At 49.6% G+C, this 27,375-nt stretch overlaps 1 protein-coding gene across 1 annotated transcript; it reads left to right on the plus strand.

Annotated features, from left to right (window-relative positions):
• The first annotated feature begins 41 nt into the window (after positions 1-41).
• C1QTNF2 (C1q and TNF related 2) lies at positions 42-22,066 on the plus strand. The gene is made up of 3 exons (XM_044230249.1): positions 42-163; positions 16,856-17,108; positions 21,107-22,066. The coding sequence occupies exons 1-3, from the start codon at positions 44-46 to the stop codon at positions 21,718-21,720; spliced, it is 987 nt and encodes a 328-aa protein (XP_044086184.1). The 5' UTR covers positions 42-43; the 3' UTR covers positions 21,721-22,066.
• Positions 22,067-27,375: the final 5,309 nt, after the last annotated feature.

The raw sequence follows: 27,375 nt of genomic DNA on the forward strand, positions 1-27,375 counted from the left end.
CGGGCCCACGTGACCGGGACGGCGCGCTCCCGCCCATGACGGGATGGGAAAAGTATGCCTGGGGCGGGCGCCCGCAGAGCAGCCGCGGCAGGAGGCGGGACGCCGAGCTCCGCCGACAGCTTCGCGGTTCCGGAAGCCCCTGGACGTGGCCGAGGCTGCGAGGGTGAGTGTCCGTGCGCTCCCCGCGCAGCGCCTCCGCCGCCCGCCCGCAGACGAGGAGCGCGCAGGTGGGAGGGGAGGGCTCCGTGGTGCTGAGGCCGGGGCAGGGGTCTGCGAGGGTGGGAGGTCGAGTGCTGCAAACTTATCCTCTTTGCAGGCCGGCCAGCCCCGGGATTCCTGGCTCCCGACCTCTGCCTCATGAACTATACCATGAGTTAACATGTGCTGAGTGCTCTCTGTACGCCAGGCTCTGTGCTAAGTGGCTTCACGGTTGATAGGAACACCACTACCATTTATTGAGCGCCTATTTTGTGGCAGGGTCTGCCAGCCATTTGGTGTGTTGTTTCATTTCCATGATGACCGGTTATCCCCATCTGCCAAAGAGGAACCAGGCTCAGAGACGTTAATGACTTGCTTCAGGTTGCACAGCTAGTAACTGGTGGTAAAGGGATTTGAACCCTGGTGAGTCTGAGTCCAATACCAGAGCTAACAATTCTAGTTCGTATTTGCGGAGAACGTGATCTCATTTACTTCTCACAGCACTTCTTTAATTAAATATATTATTAAACGGGCAAACTGAGCTCAAAAGGTACTAAGCAGCAAGTTGAGGTTTGCAGCCAATTCTTTCAACTCCCTTCCCCACAACTACTTGTCTCTAAGCCTTGTCTTAGTTACTTTGTTCATATTTGCCCAAGCCCGCTGTCATGGTCCTATTCCAGGACTGTAACTCTCCGCTGAAAGATCGCAATGGCCCCCGGTGGTCTCCCAGTCCTCATTTGCACAACTTCTGCACAATCCTCCTCTGCTCTTCGATCACAAAACTCTCCTACCTGGAACCATTCAAAATCTACCCCCTTAGATCCACCATCTCCCAGGGACCCCCTGTTCCTGTCCCCCACTGAAGCAGCAGCAATAGCAACAACATCCTATATATGTCAACCCAAGGCTGGTGCTCAGTTAGCCTTGTTCAAAGTCTGTCGTCTCCTCTCCTCCCTGTCTGCCCCCTCCCCCATTTACACAGTTCTCTTCTGGTTTATTCTGTTATCTGGTAACTGTATCCACTAGACACACGTTGCCCTTCCAGCACCCTTAGAACATCACTGCTACCCTTCATTCTAACACAGCAAGTGCACCATGGTCTTGGCTTCTTCCCAGTGTCCGGCTTCTCTCCATCTCCTAGCAGGGACACCAGCTTTGCCTGTCTTCTAATACTTAAAGGTCAGGGTCACCTTTTGTTTTAAATGCTATAAAATTAACAGTGCTCATCATAAGAAATTTAGACAGTACAAAAAGGGATAAAGTAAAAAGTAAAAGCTCATTCCTAATTCTGAGAGGAAACCCATTTATCAAGAAGTTGTGTCTTTTCAGAAGTTATCGTGTGTGTGTGTGTGTGTGTGTTGTCCTTTTTAACTAAAAAAGATCATACTTTGCATTCCATACCGCAACATGCCTTTTTCACTTGGTGTATCTTGGCTATCTTTCCATCTGCATGTCTGGACTGATTTTGTTCTCATAACGGTGTCCTAGTTTGTCACTGCACGAGTAAGTGGAGATTTGTGTCACAAGTTTGGGGTCCTCTCAGAAGCTATTCTGCCTCCATCAGATATTCAGCGAGTTCCCCCAGGAAGTGACTGCCTTCTCTGCAAACCCCCCTCTTCTTCCCTATCTTGCTACTCCTCCTCAGCTGCTTGGGTGCAGGGGACTGACCCTTCTTTCCTCCTGTGCCAGTCTCTGCTGCTTTCTGCTCCTGAAAGTTCAGCATAGGCTAACAAGTCCGTGTACACCCTCACAGCCTCCCTCACCCTTCCTCCCAGTCAGAGGCTTGCCAACCGGGTTTTGCCTCCATGAGATGAACTCCTGCATAAAGCAGATTTCAGTTCAAATTCTATTCTAGATATACTTTTGAAAGGAATTCTGCGCCAAATCTTTTTCCAAGAAAATAAGCCTCCCTGGATGTGTGCATTGCTGTGTTTTAAGGCTTTATGTTTGTGGGTTCTATGCCCAAGCACATGGCAGAGGGACAGGAGCCCCACACCCTGAGTCAGCAGGCCTGGGTCCCCTCCCAGCTTGGACCTGGGAAAAAATGACTTCACTTTTCTGAGCCCTGTTTTCTCTTCAGCCAAGTGAGGACGATAGCATCAGCCTTACAGAACTGTGAGGAGAGCAAAAGGGGAAAATGAATGTCAAAGCTTTGAAGTAAGAACACACAACATATGTGGAGAACATCCTTTCCCTCTGGGTCAGGGGTTCCCAACCCAGATGCTGACAGGGGTTGTGTGTGACACAAAAGTAAGGAGAATGCATGCCATCTGGGAGTGGTAAGTGCTGTGGACATTGGCAAATGTAGGTTCTGCATCATGATCTGTTAAGGAGGCCATAACAAAGTACCAGAGCCTGGTGACTTAAACAACAGAAAGTTATTCCCTCAGAGTTACAGGGGCTAGAAGTCTACCATTATGGTGACAATGGGGTTAGTTCCTTCTGAAGCCTCTCTCCGTGGCTTGCAGATGGCCACCTTCTTGCTGGGCCCTCACATCGTCACCCCTTTGTGTGTTGTGTCCTAATCTCTTTATGAGGATGCCAGTCATCATGGAACAGGGCCCATCCATATGACTTTATTTCCCTTTACTACTCTTCAAAGCCCCAACCTCCAAATATTGCCCCATTCTGAGGTTTTGGGGATTAAGACTTCAACATATGAATTTGGGGGAACACATTTCAGCCCATAACACTCCAAGAGGCAGCCTATTCGCACCCTGCCAAATGTTGCCAGATCCCCTAGATTCTCAAGAAAACCCAAAGATCTTGATTGTTTAAAAATTTTTTTGCCTTGGGGCGCACCCCCATTTCACAGGTGCAGAAGTGAGTGGCTCAGTGGGTTAAGCCGCTGCCTTCGGCTCGGGTCATGATCTCAGGGTCCTGGGATCGAGTCCCACACTGGGCTCTCTGCTCGGCAGGGAGCCTGCTTCCTCCTCTCTCTGCCTGCCTCTCTGCCTACTTGTAATCTTTCTCTGTCAAATAAATAAATAAAAATCTTTAAAAAAAAATTTTTTTTTTTGCCTTTTCCAACAACCTTCTATTAACCTGTTTAAAAGAGCTGAAGCTCTTAGGTTTATGGTGATGACTTTTGAACTTCTTTGGTGAGTCCAACTGCTTCTCCCAATGCTTGAGGACCAGCTCCTGGTCGGCTTCCATCTCTTCTCTGGCCCCAAGGCCCTTCTTTCTTGGACATCTTTGCTTCTCACCTCCTCTGTCAAACAGTCATCGGTGCTGCCCCCATTCTCAGTCCCTCCCAGGTCCCTTCTGGTGACCAACTCGGGTGGGTACAGTTCTGTCATGCGTGGTCACCGTCACTCGCCTCTGCGCCGTCTTCGCTGGAAGCGAGGTTCCCAGGAGTCTTCTCTCCGGCGAGTGGGCCAGTGCTGTCCATCTCGCCTTCCCTCCTCCTCCTTTTGTACCTGAGGCAGGCAGGCGCACCCTCCATACGTGGCTCCCATGGAGCTCTCTGGCACTGCAGGTACTGGGTATGCCTCAGCTCCTGCTCCAGGGGCTCCTCAATGTGCCCCGGGGTGAGTTTGCAGAACAGCTGGCTTGGGTTCTAGATGCCAGGAACAGTGTGCAGCTCCAACTCCGGACTTCAGGTCCTAGAAGGTGGGAGAGGCATGGACCAGCCGCCGGTATTTTCAGCAGGTGGAGACTTGGAGCTCAGGCAGAAGGCAGGGAGGCCGGGGGCTGGCAAGAGCGCTTTGCACCTTGCGGGAGCCGCAGACTCCGTTGCTTGTGCCTGGAAATCTTGACTTTAAAATCTCCCACGTTTTGCATTGGCAACAATTTCAAATTTAAACAAACACAATGTCCCCTTAGCATTTGTTGCCTTGCTGTCAACCCCTATCAGCTGTTAAAACTGCGTTTGAGCTGTTGACACAAGCTATTGTCACAACTGCTCAGCTCACCTTTCTCATATTTTACAGATGAGGCCACAGCAGAACCCGGTCTGCTCCTTTAACCTCCCGTTATATCCTATCTTACATGGTTGTCACCTATTTTCATTATGTCAGAATAACACTACTATTACGGAGTGCTTACTGGTGCTCGGTTACCGCGTCATCTCATTTGATATTCACAATTATTCTATAAGGGAGGTATGAGCAATTTAATTGCTCAGGGAGTAAAGACCTCAAATTATTCAAATTGGTGTCATTCACACTTCGCCTGCTGGAGGATCGCAGGTACTTCCGCTCACCTACTAGACTAGCGTCATCTCGTGGCTCTCACGGAGGCACAGTTGACGATTTTTAAGTCATGCTGCCTTGCAAGGTTCTTGGCAAACTTTTAATTGGGAGGCAGGGGTTGAGTTATTTCAGATTTCACACATAAAGAGAAGAAATATTTTTCCGTCGTGCTATTTCAAATCCAGGTGGCTTAAATAAGACATTGCAATATTTTTTTCCCATTTTACAGACAAGGAAACTGAGGCCCAGAGTGGGTACAATAGCAGAGGTCGAACATCTATCTATAAGATGAATCCTAAGCACCAGACCAACTCTGTGCTTCTCAAAGGCCAGCCCTGTGTCAAATCCTTAGAGTACCCTGAATGCCTATCAGGGCCTGACAGAAACAGGCTCCATGGAGACCAGCAGCCCAGAGAAGTCCAGGCAAACTTAGCCTTTGCTCCCTAGCCCTTCAGAGTTCAGAATTTCTTCCCTCCCTCAGTTCCTGGGTCTTCAAATGTGGCCCTTTCTATACCATTCCAAGGGATCATCTCACCCCACAGTTCCCTTCCCTTGCCTTCTGCATGGTCCTGGATGCTCTTTGGAAAGAGAGCCTGATTCAAAGCAAAAGGAGGTTCAAGGCTCGCTTTCCATCCTGGGCACCCGAGTGGGCCAGGCTAGACCCTCAGTATAACCTGACCATGTGCCCCATGAGGGTGGCAGCCACATCATTTCATCTCCAGAATCCCAATATCTGGCCTCAGAGGCAATAAGTGGCACCATTTATGGGCATCCACATGCTGAGCCTTGGTACCAAGCCCGTGATAGCCCATGTGGCCTCCTGTCACTGGCTGAGCTAAGCACTGTCCCACTGATTGACCTGTCTGTGCTTTATGGAGCATGAACACCCCAGGTGTCTCAGCGGTGTGGGGCCAAGACTGTCACTCCCGTCCTTCCCTCAGGAGGCAATGCCAGGCCCGCAGGAAAGGCCAAGCCTCCTGGCTTTTGGTGGCAAGTGACAGAAACACAAAGCAAGCTAGCTTAAATGAAAATGGAGAAAGAGAAGTAGTCAAGGGCCTCCGCCTGAAACGCCACAGGTCTCAGAGATCAGGACTGCTTTTCATGAGTTCAGCTGCAGATGGTGAGAATTACAGTTTTGAACAAGGTCTTGATTTCTGTATCATGCTTTACTTTCAACATCCATCATCCTGTTTGATCTTTGGAAGTATAAGAAATAATGCAGTAATCATAGCTCATGCTTTTGTACCCCTCACCACAGGCCATGTGTTGTCTAGGGACATTATGTCCTCCTAACAACCTTCCAAGGCAGTAGTAGTAGTATTGTTGTGCCCATTTTGAAGAGGACAAGGCTGAGGGAAATAGAATAAGTAAATTGTAAAAGGTCCCACGGCGAGTTCAGCTAGTTCAACTCAAGTGGCTCGGTTTAAAGCTAATCCCGGCCACCACACGGCCGGTCTGCGAGGGGAAAGTACACACTGGGTTAGCAGCACTCAGTGCTGATTAACAAATGCAAAATGCCTCATTAATCCTTTTTACATGAATTACACGTTGAAATGATCTTTGAGAGAGATAAGGCTACATAATATATTAAAATTAATTTCACGGCTTCTTTTTACCTTTTTAACATGGCAATGAGACCCACTTCAAATGGTGGCTCTTGGACGGTGCTGCTCAAACACGCTCCCCAGACCTCTGGGCTGCCACTTAGGGGCTGGCCCCCAGAACAAGCTGGATACAGGGCTCTGAACACCCTCAGGCCTCCTTCCCTCCCCTCCCATCTGGCACACCAGCTGCATTCTTCTGGCTCACTGCGGTCCTCCGTCTCCCCGGTGGAAACAGCTGTGGGCAGCTCTGAAGCTGGGTGGCTGGCAGCCCTCATTGCACGGGCAGCTGGGATCCAACACGAAGCGGCCGGGGCCTTGTGGGGTGAGCCCATGTCCAGCACAGCACCTCACATGCCAAATTTGTCGGTTGGTCGAGGTTTGGGTGTACATAGTGGACGGTATAGCGACTTCCAGTGTGCCTTCAGGAGTGTTTGCTGACGTAAACCCTGGGAGATCCCCGCTCCTGGGATCTCACTGGGTCATGCTTTGTCCTTGGGCCTCTTTTTCTATACCCAGTCAGAGGCAGGGAGTGTAGTAGGAGAAAACAGCAGATTGGATGGTTTCTGGAACCTCTTGGCAAGTGGGCCCCTTGCCTTTTAATCTTCTGTATTAGACTTGGGTTACTGGAGTGTTTCCAAATCCCAGGAAAGGGGACTTTTCTGTGAGCCCTACATGAGGAGCTGTCACCAGCCCCTCTCCTCCAGGCAGGCTGTCAGCTTTTCAGAGAAGCTGGAGAGGGCTGTTTCCAATCTGCTTCCTGGAATCCAGGGAGGGCAAGGGGTGTTTTTCATTATGAAATTCTCTCTCCCATCAAAGGGAATGTTCAGGGAGCTTCATCTGCAAGAGAGCTGCACACCATTCCAGCCACCGGCTCTTCCCCTTTAACTCCAAAATCTGGGGAAATTGCTGGCTGGGTCAGAATCAGGTATCCCCAGCAGCCCCCTGCCAGAACCAGCCTCCCCAGACACTCCAGGGGCTCCTAGTGGGAGGTCAGGACTGCTTGCTGTTAGTTCAGGGGTAGGTGATTCAGGGCAATTACAATTTTCAGCAAGGCGCAAACTTTTGTATCCTGTTTGCTCACAGTGTTGTTTATCTTGTTTGAGTCTCAGAACAGCCCTAGAAGGGAGACAGAATGAGTGTTACCACCCCCATTTCACAGGTGCAGAAGTGGAAGCTGGGGTAAGAGATGACTTCCCCACAGTTATGTACCCAGTAAGTTATAAAACCAGCGCTGGGACCCACGTCTTCCGGTCCAAGACCAGTCATCTCGCTGTGCCTCCTTCATTGGCCAAGTGTGGCTTTGTCATCTGCACAAAGCAAATGAAAGCTTTGATCCTGTTACCCTTTTATTACAAGGGGTGTCTCGTGCAAGGCTGAGGAACAGCTCTGAGCTGAGCACTCCTGTGTGGGGGGTGGTACTGTGCTGGGGTCTGGTGACAGGATCAAGAGCAAGACAGGCAGGGACTCACTTTCCTGGACCTTCCACGCCAGAGGAAGCACACTGTTAGTGGGTCAAGACACCAATACCTATAAAATCACAGCTCGGTCCAAGTGCTTGGGAAGGAAAAGCAAACTAGCTGGAGTGGGTAAGGTACTCTTGGTCCCATGACCAGACATTTCCTTCTGAGGAGATGGTAGTAGATCTGAGCCCTGAAGGATGAGGCAGGCAAGGGTCTGTGGGCTTCATGGGGAGGAGGGAGGACTAGTGGATATTTCAGGCAGAGCTCTCTCTCCAACTGCTGAGCAGTCACTGAGTCACACACTGGGCTCAAAGCTTTCAGGAGGTTATCTCATTGTTCCTACAGAATCTCCATGAGGTGGTTAAACCATAATTGGCATTAGATGTGGAAACTAAGTGGGTGGGTTTCCCATAGCTCCTAATCACAGAGTTAAACACCACCCTACCTGCCACTGTGTCATCACCCGATAACCAACAAGTCAGATTTATTTAAGCATAAGGGAGATCTTCTAGTCTCCAAGACAGGATGGCTCAGAAGAGAGCATCCGGCCTGGACAAGTGGCCCTGGAGTTTCTGCCAGCAGACCACACTCAGGGGTAGTCAGCAAGACACTGGTGTCCCCACTTCTGCTCCTTCTTGCATCACAGTCTGGCCCGAGGATCCTTGGAAATGAATCAGGGGCCGTGTCTTGAGAGCCAAGGGCAGATAGGAGGAGGAAGACTCTTGCCCTGACAGTGGATTTCAGGCTAGGGCTCATTAGCTAGTGTCTTCCTAGAATATGATTATTTATGAATCATTAGCTACTTAACTGAGAGGTGAGAAGCCCAGGGACGGGACAGATTAAAACCAGACTGAAGAACTTCTTCCAAGTTTAATACCTCATGACTTCATTTTGGAGGTTTAATCAACTAACATTTTTTCCCCCTACAGCAGGAAGACTGTCACAGCCTTCTTATTCAACTCCCACCAGAAAGAATTTAGGAAATAAGATATTTTTGGTTTTTTAAGGTTTATTTATTTATTTGAGAGAGAGAGAGAGTATGCACACGTGTGCCAGCGCAAGCAGGGGGAGCTGCAGAGGGGGGAGAGAGAGAGAGAGAGACGATCTCGAGCAGACTCCGCGCTGAGCATGGAGCCTGACACAGAGCTCTGTCTCATGACCCCAAGATCACGACTGGAGCTGAAATCAAGAGTTGGATGCCTAACCGACTGAGCCACCCAGGTGTCCCAGGAACTAAGATAGTTTTTTGAAAAGCTGAGGAAGGATCAATACTTTCCCCCGCTCTGATCAATTGGACAAATATTTATGGAGTACCTACTGCGTATAAAATACTCTGTAAGTGCCATGCCTGGAGTGGGGAGCCTGTGCTCTAGAAGGCCAAAAGGAAGGAGGAATTAGAATTAGATTCGCTTTGAGTTAGAAAAACCTCAAAAGGGAGAAAACTTGCTTTTTTTTTTTTTTTTTTTTGGAGAAAATTTATTTGGATCCAAGGATTCCTTTGATTTAGGCCATTGCCTTGTTTTCTCCTCACTGTCGACTTTCTTGAGGGCAGAGTGCATATCTCACTCATTAATGAGGCAAATGCTTCTTTTTTTTTTTTTAAGATTTTTACTTATTTGCTTGACAGAGATCACAAGCAGGCAGAGGCAGGCAGGGGTGGGGGCTGGGGAACAGGATCCCTGCTGAGCAGAGAACCCGATTCGGCTCGATCCCAGGACCCTGGGATCATGACCTGAGCTGAAGGCAGAAGCTTTAACCCACTGAGCCACCCAGGTGCCCAATGAGGCAAATGCTTCTTGAATACCCACTGTGGGCAAGGAAGTTGAAAGGTGTGGGCATATAGCAGGTCCGCTGGGGTCCCTGCTCCCATGGGGCTTCCATTTTAATGGGAGAGAAAACTGGCCCAGTAAGCAGGGGAGCGAGCTAATCCAGTGAACACAGGTGCATCACTGGGCTAGAAAGGCACAGACAAGGAGCTAGGGTCCAAAGGGCGGGAGAGCTGTGGGAGAGGGAGCCTCAGGGAAGGCCTAGGAGGAAGTGACCTTTAAGCAGAAACACAGTGGATAAAGAGCCAGCTAGCCAAGAGGGTGGGGCTCTTGGGCTGGCAGACTAGAGCAGCGGGCTGAAGGAGCATAGCTGGGGGAGGGAGCGAGGGGGGGGTGCTGGCAGGGGTACAGTGGTGGCAGCAGGGCCCGGGTCACTTAGGGCCTTGTGGGCCATGTCAGTATTTCTGATGTTTGTTGCCCTTACGGCCAGCAACAACTGGAGTAAGCCCCTCCAGAAAGTGATGTGGCGGAGTTCTGTTTGAACGGGCCCTCTGGCCTCACATGGGGAGTACGTGTGGGGGAAGGAGGGCCCTGCAGGGTCAAAGCAAGGAATGAGCTGCTGGGGATGGAGATGGGCTTTGTGCACCCTAGTCTTTCGGTTCTGCTCATGTTAATGGGGGACACCCCGTTAACACTCCAAAGGGGCTTGTGGAAGTCGGGGCCCAGGACGGGCCCCCATCCCCACCCTATCACTTTGGCTAAGCCAAGTGTGGGCCTCTCAAAGGTTAGGAGGTTTTCCTTAAGCATCGATTTACTCAAGTATCCTGAGGGAGAAAAAAAATCAAATCTACATTTTCAAAGTCATGTATTATATATACACGTGTGTGTGTGTGTGTGTGTGTGCGCATGCGCACGTGCCTGCGCATGCTCGCATGTCTGTGTAAACTGACTTTAAAGAAATTTCTCTGTTGTTGCATGTGGCTTTGGCAAATGCTTCAGAGTCTTTTCTGTGATTCAGAATATTTAGGATGAAAATCTAAGAAATGCTGACATAATGGAAAGCGTTTGGGCATTAGGGTCAGCCAAACCCAAGTTCAAATATAACTTCTGCCATGAACTAGTTGTGTAAATAAGAGCAAATTAGCCTCCCTGAGCTTCAGTTCCCTCTTGTATAAAACAGGACAAAAATAGCAGGAGAGGGGCGCAAGGTGGAGTTAATTAAGTGTGGTCTTCAGATCCCCTCAGACACTGGTTTGAATGTGGTCCCCATTGCTCCAATTGTGTAACTTTAGGTAAATCATTTCACTTTGCAGAGCCTGTTTCTTCCTCTGAAAAATAGCATAGTAAGTTTACCACCTTCACAGAGTTTATTATAAACTTCAAATAAAGTAATTCATGTAAAGAGCTTCATACAGTGCCTGGAACACTGCGGGCATCTAGTAAAGTCCATTTACCTCTGCCTCAGTTTCTTTGTCTGTAACTGAAGGGGTTGGTCCCTTGGGGACCTCCCCAAGTATGCCATTCTAAATTTATTTATTTATTTATTTATTTATTTATTTATTTATTTGACAGACAGATCACAAGTAGACAGAGAGGCAGGCAGAGAGAGGGGGGAAGCAGGCTCCCTGCTGAGCAGAGAGCCTGTTGTAGGGCTTGATCCCAGGACCCTGGGATCAGGGCCTGAGCCGAAGGCAGAGGCTTTAATCCACTGAGCCACCCAGGTGCCCCGTTTCTAAATTTATTTAAAAGACCCTGGAAGAGGTAACCTATATGGACGACTTGGGGCTCTGGCTCCCCTCTAAGTCCCCAACACCCAGTTTGTCTCACCACCATAGTGTGGAGAGTTGGCCTGGGGCCAGACTTGGGAGGGCAGGAGAGCAGGGGCACTGGGGCTGGGAGCAGGAATTTTTTGCAGCCTTGTTTTTCTTGGAGATGCCCTGGAGGCAAGGAGCCTCTGTCTCCCTCCAGAATCTAGTCTCCCCGCCTTTATTTCCAAAACAGTTCCTGGCTTGGACTGCGGGAACCCGCCAGACTCCAGCTCTGAGAAATCCCTTCCTCAGTGCATGTTCCAGAGCCCTGCGCCTCCACCCAGCCACTGGGGCCTGCCCTGGGCCAGCTGTCGCTGAGCAGAATCCCCTGTTGTCCAAAGAGGCTGGTGCCAGCGGAGGTAGGCTGGACGGCAGACCTTCCTCCCTCTTGCTGGGCTGTGTGGCCAAGAGTGATCATCAGAAGAGAAAAGGGGGCTCATAAACCGAAGCAGATGCTTCCTCTCCTTCCTTCCTCGTTCATCTAGCTGTCTCTCCTTCCTGCCTTTCTTCATCTAGCTATTTGCAGGACCTCATCTGCCTAGAAGACTCGCTCCCACCCGCTTCCTTCCTCCCTCTCCCTGGTCCAAAATGTTTGCAGATGGCAACTTTTCAGACCATTTCAAACCTGCTTTGAGGAGTCAGTTTCTCTTGTGGGTGCCCAGATGTATCACAGCTCACAAGGAGCATGGCAGTTTTCTAAGACTCTTGTCAAGCAGACCAGGGAAGGAGATGGAGATGCCTGGTACCTGGAAGGGTCAAGGACACAATTCTTCAGAAGTACATCACGCACATGACACTTCACCACGTTCTTCAGGTCCGTCTACCACCTCTGCTGTCACTCAGGCCGGCCAGGGGGAGCACAGGTGACCCTAGAAACACACATTTTTGCCTCCTCTGCCCCTTCGTAATGTAGCCAGGGAGGGACCTCCCAGGCCCTTGCATCCACTCCTGGGGAATCACATCTTCAATCTTTATTCAAAGGTGAGGCTTCCTCCTGTCCCCCAGCCCAGATGGGAAGCTAGCAGGGCCATGTGCCCCCTTTCTTAGCTCACCTGTTTCCAGGTTGAAGGAAAGAGAGGTAAGGGGACAGGCAGCGGGAGGGCTCTCCCACGCGTCTAGGCAGAGACTGCTCTTGCTCTCTCGGCTTGGCAGACATCAAAGTTACCTCTTTTGTGGGGGCCTTTTGCCGGCTCCTTGGAGCCGCCATATTGGACTTGGACTGTAACAGCCTTGAAGTGGACCACACACATTCTCTTTTCGCTGGCAAGTCCAGTCCTCGCCCTCAGCTTCTGGTTTTCTGGTATCTGCCCTGCGTGGTTATCACCGCTGTGGCTCCTCCCTTTCTGTCCAGACCCCTCTGGCCCAGGCTGGCTCCTGCTGGGGAATGTCTGGTACCTTCCACCTCCCAGCGAGGGGAGAAGGGAGTCAGCCCCTTCCCGTACTCTCTTCCCCCTTCCACCCAGCCAGTGTCTCAGCCTTTCACACAGGCCTCAGAGGCCTGGCGGTTCTCCTTCTCCGTCCCAGTGACACGGGCCACATTTTAAAATCCTTGATCTGAAATGAGTGCCAAGAATCACGGAAAGGCCTCTCACACTGTTCCTTTGTCCGTTTTTCGCTTGGCCTGACCACTCCTTTTAGCATACAGCCTTTCATGAGTCCTGGTGCCCAGTGGAAGTTTCAATTGTAACGCTCTCCTACACTCACCCACTAAGTCTTGCTTTCCCCCCTCTCCAGAGGACTGGATGCCCAGAGCTCCCCTGTGCCCCCATCCGAGTCTCTTTCTTTATGTGGGGCCACAGGCCTTCCTTACGTCCTAGCACATGTTCTTCTTCCCTGGGCCCCTGGTACCATATTCCTGTCTGGGGCTTCCCAAGATCTCAGTGCATATTTGGCGCTGGGGGCAGGGGGGCTTTAAGAATGGGTACGTACTGCCACGGATGACAGTGCTCTTGGCTAAAAAGGGGTAGTAGAAAGGATTAGGGAGGCATTAAAGATACATTATCACCACATTGAAATTGTTTTCTCCACTTAATCAGGGTCAAAGAAATTGAAAAGATAATAATTTTGTTAACTATATGATGTAATGTTATTGAAAGCAGTCACTGGCCAGGGGCTACCTCTATGGCAGCACTACCTGGCCAGGGCACCTCTATGACACTCACCTTGAGAAACTGCGTCAGGTCCAAAGAAGGTGAGCCTTGGTGCCAGAACACAAACAGGCCCCTAGGTCCAGGATGGTGCTATGCTCTGGCATTCCCTCGTCTCCCTGACAGCCAAGGCCCAATTTTCTCTCCCCTTCATCTCTTCCCAGGGTAGAGATGCCAGAGAGGGTTGGGGGGGAGGTGGAGTCAGCAGTCTGAACAGGCTCCTAGAACCAGGGCAAAACAAGGTCTGAAGGAAAGCGATGTTAAAGGTCCAGGGGCAAAGCTCGAACTCCAGGACCTAGACCTGCCAGCACCCTGGCACCCATTGCTGGAAGGCTCTGGCTAGGTAGCCAGAAGCCTCACAGGCGGAGTGGAGCCAGCAAGGCTTACATATCTGCAAGAGGGCAGGCCGAAGCCTGGAAGGCCCAGCATCAGAGATGAAGACACCTGAGCGACCATCTAGGCTGATGGTTCTCAAAGTGGGTCCCTGAACCACCACCAGCAGCAGCATCACTTGGAGAGTCACTAATGATGCAAATCCTTTAGCCCCAGCACAGACTGACTGAATCATAAACCCTGGGGGCGAGGCCCAGCAATCTGGGTTTGCACAAGCCCTCCAGGCGAGGCGATCCACGCCAAAATGTGGTAGCGTGGATCTGCTGACCTAGTTCAAACCCCTTCTTGCTCAGGTGGGAAAACTGAGGCCCAGAGAGGGAAAAGGGCTTGCCCGGGGTCACAAAGCAAGCTACCCTTTGGAACTCTCCCCATGGCAAGAAATGTTCCATACCTAGAAAGTTTCATTCTTGGGAGAAAGGCTGTTGATTGTGAAGTGACTGAACCAGTTTGTTGAGAGATCATGGTCAAGTTGCTTATTCCTGCTCTGGACCTCAGTGTCTGCATCTTCACAGTGAGGGCCTAGGAGTGCATCATCTCAGGAAGCCACGCTGGCTTAGTCAGTTAAATGTCCGACTCGGTTTCTGCTCCAGTTGTGGTCTCTCGGGTCGTGGGATCAAGCCCGATGTTGGACTCCGTGTTCAGCAGACAGTCTGCTTAAGATTCTCTCCCTATGCCCCTCCCCGTACACTCACTCTGTCTCTCTCATAAATAAATACATCTTTATTTTTTCTAAGATTTTATTTTATTGATCTGTCTGAGAGAGACAGCACAAGCAGGGGGAGCAGCAGGCAGGGAGAGAAGCAGCCCCCCCGCTGAACAAGGAGCCCCAGGTGCCCAAAGACTTGAAACTTTTTTTTTTTAATTACTACCCATACTACTTTTCAGGAAGCTATCACAGGATATATGCCACCAAACTGAAGCCTTAAAATTTTTTTTTTAATTAGGGGCGCCTGGGTCACTCAGTGGATTAAAGCCTCTGCTTTATTTATTAAAAATAAATAAATAAATAATGCAAAATACCAAAAAAAAAAAAAAAAAGTCACATACTCTACTGACTGATTCAGCCACAGTCCCAGGGTCCTGGGATCGAGCCCCGCATCAGGCTCTCTGCTCCGCAGGGGGCCTGCTTCCCCCCCACACACCTCTGCCTTCCTCTCTGCCTACTTGTGATCTCTGCCTGTGAAATAAATAAATAAAATCTTTTAAAAAATTTTTTTTTAATTTTTTAATTAAAGAGACAAAGACATGGGATGCATAAAACAGGAGATGTAACGAAGGAGAGAGGGAGAGAGGGAGGCAGAGGGCGTGGGGCAGAGAGGGTGCTGAGCAGAGAGCCTGACACAGACTCAATCCCAGGACCCTGAGATCATGACCTGAGCCGGAGCTAGAGGCTTAACTCACTGAGCCACCCAGGCACCCTAAGAGTCTCTTATGATTTGTCTCCCTCCTGGTCCCATCTTGTTTCATTTTTTTCCCTCCCTCCCCACATGACCCCCCGCCCACCTCTCAAATTCCTCATATCAGAGAGATCATGTGCTATTTGTCTTTCTCTGACGTATTTAACTCAGCATAATACTCCCTAGTTCCATCCACATCATTGCAAATGGCAAGATTTCATTTCTTTTGATGGCTACATAGTATTCCATTGTGTATATATACCATATCTTCTTTATCCATTCATCTGTTGATGGACATCTAGGTTCTTTCCATAGTTTGGCTATTGTGGACATTGCTGCTATAAACGTTCAGGTACACTTGCCCCTTCAGATCACTACATTTGTATCTTCAGGGTAAATACCCAGTAGTGCGATTGCTGGGTCACAGGGTAGCTCTATTTTCAACTTTTTGAGGAACCTCCATGCTGTTTTCCAGAGTGGTTGCACCAGCTTGCATTCCCACCAATAGTGTAGGAGGGTTCACCTTTCTCCGCATCCTTGCCAGCATCTGTCGTTTCCTGACTTGTTAATTTTAGCCATTCTGACTGGTGTGATGTGGCATCTCGCTATGGTTTTGATTTGTATTTCCCTGATACCAAGTGATGTTGACCACTTTTTCATGTGTCTGTTGGCCATGTGGATGTCTTCTTGGCAGAAAGAGTGACTCGATATCAGGGTTATGAGTTCAAGCCCACTTTGGGCGTGGAGCCTAATACTTACTTTAAAAAGTTTTTTCAAAGGGCACCTGGGTGGCTTAGTCAGTTAAGCATCTGCCCTCAGCTCAGGTCATGATCCCGGGGTCCTGGGATTGAACCCTGATTTGGGCTCCCTGCTCAGCAGAGAGTCCCCTTCACCCTCTCTTCCTACCCTTCCCCCGACCCTTCAGTATTAGCATATTATCTATTAATGGATATCAATGCCAGAGGAGATAGCTAAAAGGGTGTGGGGTCGGGTGTGAGGTTAAGCAGAGGTGGGGCTGGAGACCACAGTTTTTCATTATAAGACTTAGAGTATTATTTGACTTCACAAACAATGTTAAGTGTATTATTTCAATTAATTTTTTTTCACTTAAAAAAGAAGTGTGCGTTATTGCTGGCAGCAAAAGGACGCAAACTCTGAATCTGCCCAGTTTGTTCAAACCCTAGCCCTGCCACTTGCTGCTTGCATGAGCTGGACTTGTTGCTCACATCTCTGAGCCTGTCCTCCCTTGCCAGTATCTGTGTGGCAGGGATGCTGTGAGTTAGTAATGTACGGATCGCTCTGAGCCCGTGCCTGGCCCCCAGGCAGCTCCTGGTGCAGCCGGGGCTGCTCAGGTGTGGGGCGACTTGACTTGGAACTGGAGCCTTAGTTCGCACCTGATGCTCCCCCGAGCCCCCCTACAGAAGCAGCAAGAGCCACAAATCATCACTGACAGTACGAAGTATTTCTGCCCTGGAACTGGTTACTTGTACCACGTAGTGGAATGAAACGGTAGCTCCATTCTCTCCATCCATGGCTCCTCCCAGTCAGTGTGACTGGGCCGTCAGTCTCCATGGATGGAGGGAACGGAGCTACCGTTTCAGCTCCTGCCTCTGTTTCAGCTCCTCCAAAGGACAACAGTTTGGTGATGAGGGCCTCGCCCCCAAGACCTCTCCAAAGTATATTCTGGGTACATGACTCAGTTCACCCAAATATGTCCTCAAGATAAGATGACACTGTCCAGCTACTTGTATGTGACGTAGGAGAGAGCAGGAGAGAAATATAATGAAATTTCTCCCAGCTGCCTCCTCCTCCTCTGGTTGCATTTCTCCTGCCCACCAGTCAACCCAGTGACTGGACTTGCCTGCTCACAGCTCTTCTGCCTCCCACAGGTGACCGCCATGATCCCTTGGGTCCTCTTGGCCTGTGCCCTCCCTTGTGCGGCAGACCCGCTGCTTGGAGCCTTCGCCCGCAGGGACTTCCAAAAGGGCTCGCCTCAACTTGTCTGCAGCCTGCCTGGCCCCCAGGGCCCACCCGGACCCCCAGGAGCCCCAGGGCCCTCAGGAATGGTAGGAAGAATGGGCTTTCCTGGAAAAGATGGCCAGGATGGCCAGGACGGGGATCGGGGAGACAGCGGAGAGGAAGGTAAGAGGCCCAGCGCCAGCCCCTCCTGTTCCTACCGGGAGTTGACATCCTCTGACACAGAGGGAGTTTAGTTATAAAAACTGAAAGTAATCCCATTTCATTATAAACCGAATCAATGTCTCTTTAAAAAACAGAGCCGTGTATTCTCCTGAAAGTAACAGTAGGTACCAGATCTTGTGTTCCTTCCCCAGCTGCTGCATTGATTTGCTGAGTTGCTCTAGGCAAGTCTCCCGATATATTACTCAGAATTCCTTTGGTGGCAGGTGACAGAAACTCAATTTATAGCCCTGAATGGAATTTAATGGCTCATGCAGCTGGGAAGCTCAACGTCTGGGTCCAGAAGCTCAAATGTGTTGTCAAGGCTCTGCTTCTCGAGTGCATTGGTTTTGTTGTCACAAAGGCTAAGGGTTTTGAAATGGCGACCACTGGGCTCGCTCCTACCTCCTCATGGCTTGATCCACAGAACAAATCTCAGGATGACGAATCTTCCCAAATCACATACACATTCCGGACCAATCCTTTTGACTATGGAGGCGAGGTACCACCACCTGCCAGGACTGGGTCATGGGCCCACCGCTGGGTGTGACCACAGGAAGTCATGAAGGGCAGTTCCCTGAAGGAGGAGAAGCCAGGCAGCTAGCAAACAGACCAAATAGTCTCTCCAGGCCCTTTCAGCCTGTTATTCCTTATGTCTCAGAGCCCTTGACTTCAGCAAACATCCCCACGTGTACATTTTAAGCAGTAGGGACGCCATAATGACTTTTAACGTTGACCAAGCGATTATGAGTATGTTGCTCAACTGGCCATCCATACCATCCTGTGAAGGAGGCACTATCCCCATATGGTAGATGGAGAAACTGAGAGTCAAGGGGGTTCCCCTGAAAGCAGCACGTCATAGCTGCAAGAACCGGAACTCGGGACACAGACCTGCATACCTGCTTTGGCAAATGAATTACCTTCTCTCCATTCCTCAATTGCTTCACCTCTACAATAGAGATGATGACAGCAACTTACCTCACCGGGTATGAAAAAGATGACATATGACGGGAAGCCTCAGTCCCAAGGTAGATACACGGTAAATGGTAGTCACCCCTTCACTGACATGCCGAGCTTACGGTACAGGCCAGGAGCAGACTCCAAATCCAGACCTTTTCCCACCACACCGAATCAAGTCCTACAAAGGCACCTCTTTCCCCAAATAACTATATCAATGCTTTGACTCGGGGAGGTCTCACAGTGTGTCAGGCGCTAGGTGTCATGGTGTCACATTCCCTGACCCCAGTGGTAGCTTCAGTCTGGGCCTGGACTCCAAGCAGGGCTGGAGAGAGCTTCCCTTGACATTTATCTTGCAGGTCCCAGAGGTGAGTGGGCATCTCTGCTATTGACTTTTTCTCCTGGATCAAGAGGTATGAGGATGTAGGCTGGGGGCTGCTCTTGGCCATCTCTCCAGTGATGCAGGGAGTCTCTGCTGAGAATTAGGACAACATAGCAAGGAAGGCAGTGTAAAGAGGTGCAGAGTCCTGACCAGTAAAGCTGGGCCATCCTAGGACTACAGTAGCAACCACCCAACTACCCTCCCCTCACAGAGACATACAGATCCGTCTCCAGAAGGGTCTTGACAGGTAAAATCAGCCTCGCCTGCAGTTCCTCAAAAAAAGTCTCAGGAGGGACGCCTGGGTGGCTCAGTTGGTTGGACGACTGCCTTCGGCTCAGGGCGTGATCCTGGAGTCCCGGGATCGAGTCCCGCATCAGGCTCCCAGCTCCATGGGGAGTCTGCTTCGCTCTCTGACCTTCTCCTCACTCATTCTCTCTCTCACTGTCTCTCTCTCTCAAATAAATAAATAAATAAAATCTTTAAAAAAAAAAAAAGTCTCAGGAAAGAGGCACACCACATTACACACTGTAGAACTTCCTCAGAAATTCCTTTATTCCCCCATAAAATTCCAATGCAAAATGACTCCTTTTTTTTTTAAGATTTTATTAATTTATTTGACAGAGACAGAGAGATCACAAGTAGGCAGAGAGGCAGACAGAGAGAGAGGAGGAAGCAGGCTCCCTGCTGAGCAGAGAGCCCCATGCGGGGCTCGATCCCAGGACCCTGGGATCATGTCCTGAGCCAAAGGCAGAGGCTTTAACCCACTGAGCCACCCAGGTACCTCATGACTCCGTTTTTATTCCTCCTCACAGTCCTTTCTGCCACTATTAAGGCAATAAGGTTTGCTTCTTTTCATTTTTTCATGGAACAGCTTCATGATCTTAGTTTAATTTTTCTGCATTTAAAAAATTTTTAATTACGGGGCGCCTGGGTGGCTCAGTGGGTTAAGCCGCTGCCTTCGGCTCAGGTCATGATCTCAGGGTCCTGGGATCGAGTCCCGCATTGGGCTCTCTGCTCAGCAGGGAGCCTGCTTCCTCCTCTATCTCTGCCTGCCTCTCTGCCTACTTGTGATCTCTGTCTGTCAAATAAATAAATAAAATCTTAAAAAAAAAAATTTTAATTACAAGTAATACATAATACATTCTCATTGCGATATATCCAAACCACACAAATAAAACAAGAGACCTCCTTAATTCCTACCCTCCTCATCCTCTCCTCACTTCCCAGAGGTAACTACTCTTAATTGCTTAGATGTGTCTCCTTCCTGGCCTTTTTCTACATAATTTACATTTGTGTGTGGTAACACCAGGCTTTGCCAGCCACTTCAATGTTCAGTGAGAAAATGCTATTTGGGAATCTGTTTCCCAATTTCTTAAAATAGGAAGGATTTAAATGCATTACATCTTTACTCAAAACTAAAGCACAGTGAAGTGCCTACCTATATCCACATAAGAAGCAAAATACGTTGTCAGAATGAAAGACGCCTACAACGTTTCTTTCTGATCATTCATTTGCGGACTAGCGCAGAGTCGCCTCGTGTACAATAATGCCAGCATGCCTTTCGGCACCAGCAACCTTCAGAGGCAGGCCCTCGACTGACATTCAGCACTCTTCTCAAACATCTGCACCTGATTCTCCTGGTCTACCAGTTGTACCCGTTATACCATTGTGTTTGGATGTGACTCCAATCCTTACCACATTTGTTTCGTTTAAAAGGTCGTATTGAATTTAGGGGACATAAATAGACATGTGTACTATATAATCATTGGCCAAAAAATATTCTATTGAGAGAAATGTACACTTTATGAAATATAGGCCTTAAAAACCAAGGGGCACTCTACAGGAAAACGTGACTCGGGGAATGTTCTGTAGGATATGCCAACTATATTCGCAGAGTGTTGACTGTGGGCCAGCCATTCTCCTCTGCAACTTCATGGTTATAGAACTAGTTAGTGTGTGGTTTCCTTTCAACAAAAAAAAAGATTCTGCCACCTGCTTTTCCCTCTTAACAGAATACTTGAGAGAATTCCTCATATAGTGCACATAGATCTGCCTCACTGTTTTAACTCCTGCATAGAATTGCACAGTATGGGCAGAGCAGAATTTTTGAGTCTTTTCCTTTGGATGGGCATTTAGTTATTCTTAGTTTTGCTATTGTGAGCAATGCTACACTAAAACTCTTACCATATGGACAGGGACCTTGTGCACTAGGCAGGGCTTGTACCAAGATCAGTGTGTTGAAGTCAAGAAGCTTCTTCCCATTCTTTCGTCAAACCATTCCTGCCACAGCCCATCCAAGGATTGATCTGATAGACAAACCAGACTCTTCCTCAGAAGACTGGAAAAGGGAAGGGGGCAAACTCTTTTAAGTTATTCTTTTTGTCCTGATCCACAGTGGTTCTGGAAGGTAAGTATCACCATTCCTATATTCCAGATAAGATGGGGAGAGGTGCCCCGGTTGGTTACATCATAAGGATTTGCTCCCATTTCTATGTGACTCCAAAAGGTTCTTGCCTTTTCCATCACCCAAAGGCTCCCGCTCCAAGGATGGAAAGCCAAGGCCCACAGCTTCTGCCTAATTCTGTGAAGGTCCCTCCCTAACACCAGCTGCTCTGTCTTCCAGGTCCACCCGGCCGGACAGGTAACCGGGGAAAGCCAGGACCAAAGGGCAAAGCCGGGGCCATTGGGCGGGCCGGCCCCCGCGGCCCCAAGGGGGTCAGTGGTGCCCCGGGGAAGCACGGCACACCAGGAAAGAAAGGACCCAAGGGCAGGAAGGGGGAGCCGGGCCTCCCAGGCCCCTGCAGCTGCGGCAGCGGCCACGCCAAGTCAGCCTTCTCAGTGGCGGTGACCAAGAGCTACCCGAGGGAGCGGCTCCCCATCAAGTTTGACAAGATCCTGATGAACGAGGGCGGCCACTACAACACGTCCAGTGGCAAGTTCGTCTGCAGCGTGCCAGGAATCTACTACTTCACCTACGACATCACGCTGGCCAACAAGCACCTGGCCATCGGCCTGGTGCACAACGGCCAGTACCGCATCCGGACCTTCGATGCCAACACAGGCAATCACGATGTGGCCTCGGGCTCCACCATCCTGGCTCTGAAGCAGGGTGATGAGGTCTGGCTGCAGATCTTCTACTCAGAGCAGAACGGGCTTTTCTACGACCCTTACTGGACCGACAGCCTCTTCACGGGCTTCCTTATCTACGCCGACCAGGACAATCCCAATGAAGTGTAGACAGGCAGGTGCTGGGGCTCCAAGGAGGGAACAAGCTCCTGGACTTCTAGAACAAGACCCCTCAGCTCTCTGCCTGGTGGGTGTGGGAACTGCCAGCCTTGGACATTCCTCCACTGCCCATTTTTCCCTTCATCATTAAATCCAAGCTTTTTTATTCATCCCTCCACCTATCCATTCACTCCCTTTCTTTTTTTTTTTTTTTTTAAGTATCTATTGTGTGACAGGCATCATGCTGTGTTCAGGAAGGTGCATCAGGGAACAAGACAGACAGAGGCTCTGTCCTTGTGGGACTTCTATTCTAGTAGGAGATGCAATATACAAATAAATAATCAAAGCATATAATTACCATGCCTGGGTGGAGATGCACGTGCCATGGTCGAATGTAATAGAAATTATTTATTGCTTTAATAATAAGGAGATGAGGAGAGAGTGACTTTTTTTTTTAGATTTCATCTTTTTTAAGTCTGCTTACATAAAGTCTACAAATCTGAAGCAGACAGCTCAGTGAGTTTTTATGTGGGTACACAGCTTGTCACTTCTGTGTAGGTCACAAACACGGTATTTCCCCCTCCCTGACTCCCCGAGGCTCTCTTAAGTGCCTTCCCAGTGAGTACCAGGAAGAAGTTGGTTTTCAACTGAATTCCAACGACGCAGAGGACATAATTTGCATAATTTACATAATTTACATATTTTACACAATCTGCATAATTTGCATAATTTGTCTGGGAGAAGGGGGTCTCTTGACAGAAGGAGCTGTGAGTGCAAAGATCTCGATTTAGGAAAGAGTGTGACATACCTGAGGGACTGGCTAAAGGCCAGAGGGACTGGTGAAGCGAGAAAGGAGACAGGAGGCATGAGGTGTGAAGCCGGGTGTTACACAGAATCTCACAGGCCGTGGCGAGGAGTTCACTCGCTACAGGCAGCTTATTGAAATGCAACAGTGAGCATGATATCAATATGGGGATAACCTTGGATCTGCTCAGCCTCACACTTAAGGACTTTATTATTAGTTACAAATCACAGGCAGGCCCGCTTCTCCATCAGGGAGACCTTCCAGGATATCCCCGCATGCCTGAGAACCACGGCTCTAATGTGGCAGGAAAGAATAGCATAGAAATGAATCTTGCCCCCAACCTCAGGGATTTCCAGAGTGTAGGGGTCTGAGGGATATGAGAATCCAGTACAAAGTGGATGGTGCTGAGAGGGATCCACAAGTCAATCACTGAAAAGAACTTTCTGATGGAGCTGGCAGGTTACTCTGACTGACCTCTAGCTGGAAAGGTGGGTCCAGCGAGGCTGCCTATGGTGGTCCCAGAGATGGGTACCCCCCTCCACAAATAAAATGGGTTTTGCTTAAAATAGCTCCATTCTCTCTAAGCCACAAAAAGTGTGAGATTGGAATGTGTTTAAGTAACCCAGGAAGGGGTGTGGGCCCAAGTGGATTAGTGCGTGGGTTGTGGTGCTGCCATCAGCCCTGTAGGAAGGGGCCAACTTCTGAGAGTAAGGGTGTCTTTTTTCTATAAAGAGCTCTTTTTCCCTTTTTCTTTATTTAAAAAAACAAAAAAACACCCACAACTTTTAAGGAACATCTTTAGCCACTTCCTCTTCCTTCCCCCAGGGATTTACTTCTTTGAAGGCAGTTGACTTAACCCTTGGTAGTCTGAGTTATAAATCCTGCCTGAGCAAGATGGGCAGGAGCCCAAAGTACTGTGGCTGCCCTTTCTGGGACTTGACCTAAACCCGTGTGCCCTTGTCAGGACTCCCCAGGGATGGTCGTGGAGATGATGAGGGATACTTAGCCCTCTTTGCGGGGGATGAGGCAGACAGAGGCAGAGACCTGGCAGGACCCAGAGCTGGGGTGTTGTCTTCCTTAGCTGTGGTCCGGGGCTGCTGGAGATTATGAGATCGGAGCACTAGGTTTGTGACAGGTGGGGCAGAAACAGGTGACACTATTGAGGGGGACTCTGGTAGCCCCCTGCTGGTGAGGGTGAGGGCTGGTTCATCTCCTGACACTTCTGAGGGGGCTGTCTCCTTGGGGAGCCACTGGGAGTCCTCGGGCAGAGGAGGCAGGACCAGAGGAGGCAGGATGGAGGTCCAGACAAGGAAGGTGTTCCCAGGAGGGGACCTTCCCAGCACATGGGGGCACCAGCCTCTCTTCCTGGCTCTGGCTGCTTTGTTGGCCTCAGCCAACAAAGCCTATCTTTAGGCCTTTCCGTTTGTAGGTATTGATGAAGACCCAGAACGGTTGCATCTTTCCCCAATGAAATTGCCCTTGAGCCCAGGGTCTTTTCTCATAAGGGACACACTTTGAAAGGCACCCATTGTCAAAGACAAAGAAAGCTGATACTCATCAAAGTGGTAAAGACAGATTTAATCAGTATTATAATCACTCTGACAATAGGGAAAAGCATCCAACAGGAACTGAACTCAACTTCGATTTTTACAGCCGTGACTGGGTGTTTTGGGGTGTGGAGGGACTAGGGATGAGGGTTTCTCTGGAGTCAGTGGAGTAAAGAACTACAAAACAGAGGAAAAGTTTGGTCCACATGAAACCCACCTACATTTGCTAAGTGGCATTTATCCAAAGTGGGCTCCTACCCTCCCACAGAGCCTGGGAGACACTGTCTTCAGATGCAACCTGGAACAAACAATACAGTTTTTTTTGTTTGTTTGTTTTGGGCTGCCTTGAGTTTTTTCCATCAGTCACTTTAAGGAGGGGCTTAGGGTCACAGTTAGGACACGACCCTGAGCTATTAGAAACTATGGTAATGTTCTTGTTCAAGTCTTTATAGGTCAAGGTTGACCCGCCTGGTCCAGACAACTGCTCCAAGCAGTGTGGCAGAATTTAGGCCACGAAAGAGTCTTTGTCACCATCCCCTTCTGGAGAAAGCCAACAATGTGCAGCTCTGGTTATTATGGTGCAAAGATCAATGGACCCGTGCTGCCTGAACAGGCCAGCCCTGGTCCTGGCCCGGCCTCCGGTTCACCTGACAGGTGAGGGAGGCTGCAGGTTATGTGTCTGCAGAGTGTTTCAGGGCTGACTTCTGGATTAGAACTATGGCTGGGGGCGGGTGGCAAGTGAGGCACTTGCCTCTGGCACAAAATTTCAGGGGCTGTCAAAACCCTCCGTAATATAAATAATATTTCAATGTAATATGTTAATAAATCAAAATGCAAAGAAGCTCTACGATGTACAAAATAGCAGAATTTTAAGTAAAGATGGGATCTGACTGTGCTGTGATTAGGGTGAGGTGAGGGAGGCCAGAGATCCTGGCAGCATCACACCCCTAGCCCCCACGCCCTGGAGGGGGGGGAACTCTTTTCTTCACTTCCTGCCTGTCATCTTCACTTCTTCCACTAGGGGGAGAACGTCTACTGCACAAACCTCCAGGCCCTAGGCTTAGAGGCTGGAAGAGCCACTCTGGTCTCTAGGCTGTTTTCTAGATTCAGAGCCAAACGAGGGGGAGAGAGAGAAAGAGACTCTGGCTTAAGGTACTATGCGGCCATGACCTTGCACACTGGGGAAGAGAAAAAATAAAAACACAAGAGCCGCGTGTGTTCCTAACATTTTCAGTGGAAGAATTTCACATACATTCAAAATTGCAGAGATGGCTGGTTTAGCGCAAGGAATACAGCAGTTGTCTGGGAAACAAGAAATCTCTGTTCCAGTCCCAGCTCTGCCTTGATGCCTTGGGTGCCTTTGGCCAAGTCATTTCCCATCTCGTGGCCTCAGTGTTTCCATCTGTAAAATGAAGGGTTGGATCAGATGGTTCCAGAATCCATTTTGGCCCTAAACATCTCTGTTTCTGTCTCTAAAGCAAAGCTGGAAGAGCCTGAAGTTCCTGAAACAGAAAGTAAAGCAGCCGGGTCATTCAGGCAGGCACATCCTGGAAGGTTGATTTTCCACATTCGGCCTTCTGCCTGCATCCAAGACTTTCAGCCAACCGCCAGCACTAGGTGTCCTGAGCTGGGAGACAAGTCACGATATCCAACATCGGCCTTATGCTCGGTTTTACACGCTTTGTCTCTTTTCAGCTTCTCAACACCACTGTGAGCAGCTACTAGGATCATCAGCCCCACTTTACAGATGGAGAAGTTTGAGCCCTTGCAAAGGTTAGGTCAGTACCAAGGTCACCTAGCTGGTGAGTGCATGGCTAGGCCTGGGCGGGCATTTAAGTCCAGAGGATGAGCAAGCCCATGTGTGAGCCACAGACCCTCCCTGCCACCTGTGTATCCCCTAGGAGGGTGGGTGTCAGGCAATGAGAAGTGCCCTGATTTGGAAGCACTCCTGAGTGGTGGGGGGCTGGGCCGCAGACACTTCCCTCCCACAAAGCAGGATGGAAGCTAATGATGGATGGATCCAGCAGACAGCTCCTGGGTTCTTGCCAGGGCAAGGCCGGGGAGGGCCCCAGTGGTACCCATGTCAGGCGAGGAGTCAGAAACCCCTGGGCAGGGTGGGAGTGTGGGAGAGGGCAGGGTCCTACCTTCTCCAGCTCCTCAGTTTCCCTGGTGGGGCCTGCAGGGGTGAGGATGAGGGGGGATCTGGCGGGTGAATCAGCTCCCCAGCTCATTCTAAAGCACAGCCTGTGTTGCCAGTTCCTGGCTAGGCCCGAAACCAGGAAAGACTCCATTCTGCTCTTTAATTAGGGGGGGGGTCCTTTTTCTTCATTTTTCCCTTTCTTGGTGCTATTTCCACAACTGCCCTTAGGCCCAGGTGGAAGGTGAATCTGAAGCTCTGAGGAAGAGTTGGAAGGTCGAACTCTTCAGCCGCAGGTCCTGAGGGCGAGAGGAGTGCCAGGCTGATGGGCTCCTAGTAACCTCCGGGAACTTCCTGGCCTGGCCCCTCCCCCTTTCCCTGCTTCAGAGACAGAAGCCTGGAAAAAAAAAATTTCTCAGCAAAGGCACCAAGATGGCTCTGGGCAAATGGCTTTTTAAAAAAAGACATTCTTCATCTACTTTATAATTTTCCCTCAGATTGGCCCTGATTAAAAATGAGAAGGAAGAGTTCACCTTTGTCTCTGGGATTTATTTTCACTGATGCCCTTGTCAATTCAGCTACACTGAGTCATGCCTGTCCCATGTGCTCTTCAAGTTGAGGCTGACAAGGACCCAAAATGGCCTCCTGGTGTAAAAAGTCCACGTTCCACTTGGGCTCCCTTATCGAATAAAAGTCATTTAAGGTATGACCTTAACATGGAGCTCAAGGGCCTCGGAGGTGAAAGGCTAACAAGGGCATCTGGAACTAGTTCTCAGCTGCCCCATCAGCTGGCAGAACTGTATGAGCAAATCACTCTTGAAAAGCTCCCCATCCCCTAGTTTTTGTCCCAGTCAGGCACCATTCAACCAGAACCTGCCCAGGACAGGATATGGAGGGTCTGGAAGAGCCATTTTCTATAAGGAACCAAGAGGAGGGGAGAGTAGGAGTCCCAGTGGTGCCTGCCTACACTTGCAAGGGAGCCCAGAGGTCAAGGGTGCAGACTGCTGTGAGAAGTTCTAGAAGGCACACTTGAACAACTGTTGGAATTTATCTCGTGACCATATTTGGTCAGTTTATTTATTCAACATCTAACTACTGACCCTCAACTATGTGCCAAGCACTGAGTTAAGCATTGAAAATACTGGGAGGAGCAAAACACAGAGATGGTCTCTGTCTTC

Source organism: Neovison vison, chromosome 1, assembly GCF_020171115.1.
Source record: "Neovison vison isolate M4711 chromosome 1, ASM_NN_V1, whole genome shotgun sequence".
Lineage (NCBI taxonomy): Eukaryota > Metazoa > Chordata > Mammalia > Carnivora > Mustelidae > Neogale > Neogale vison.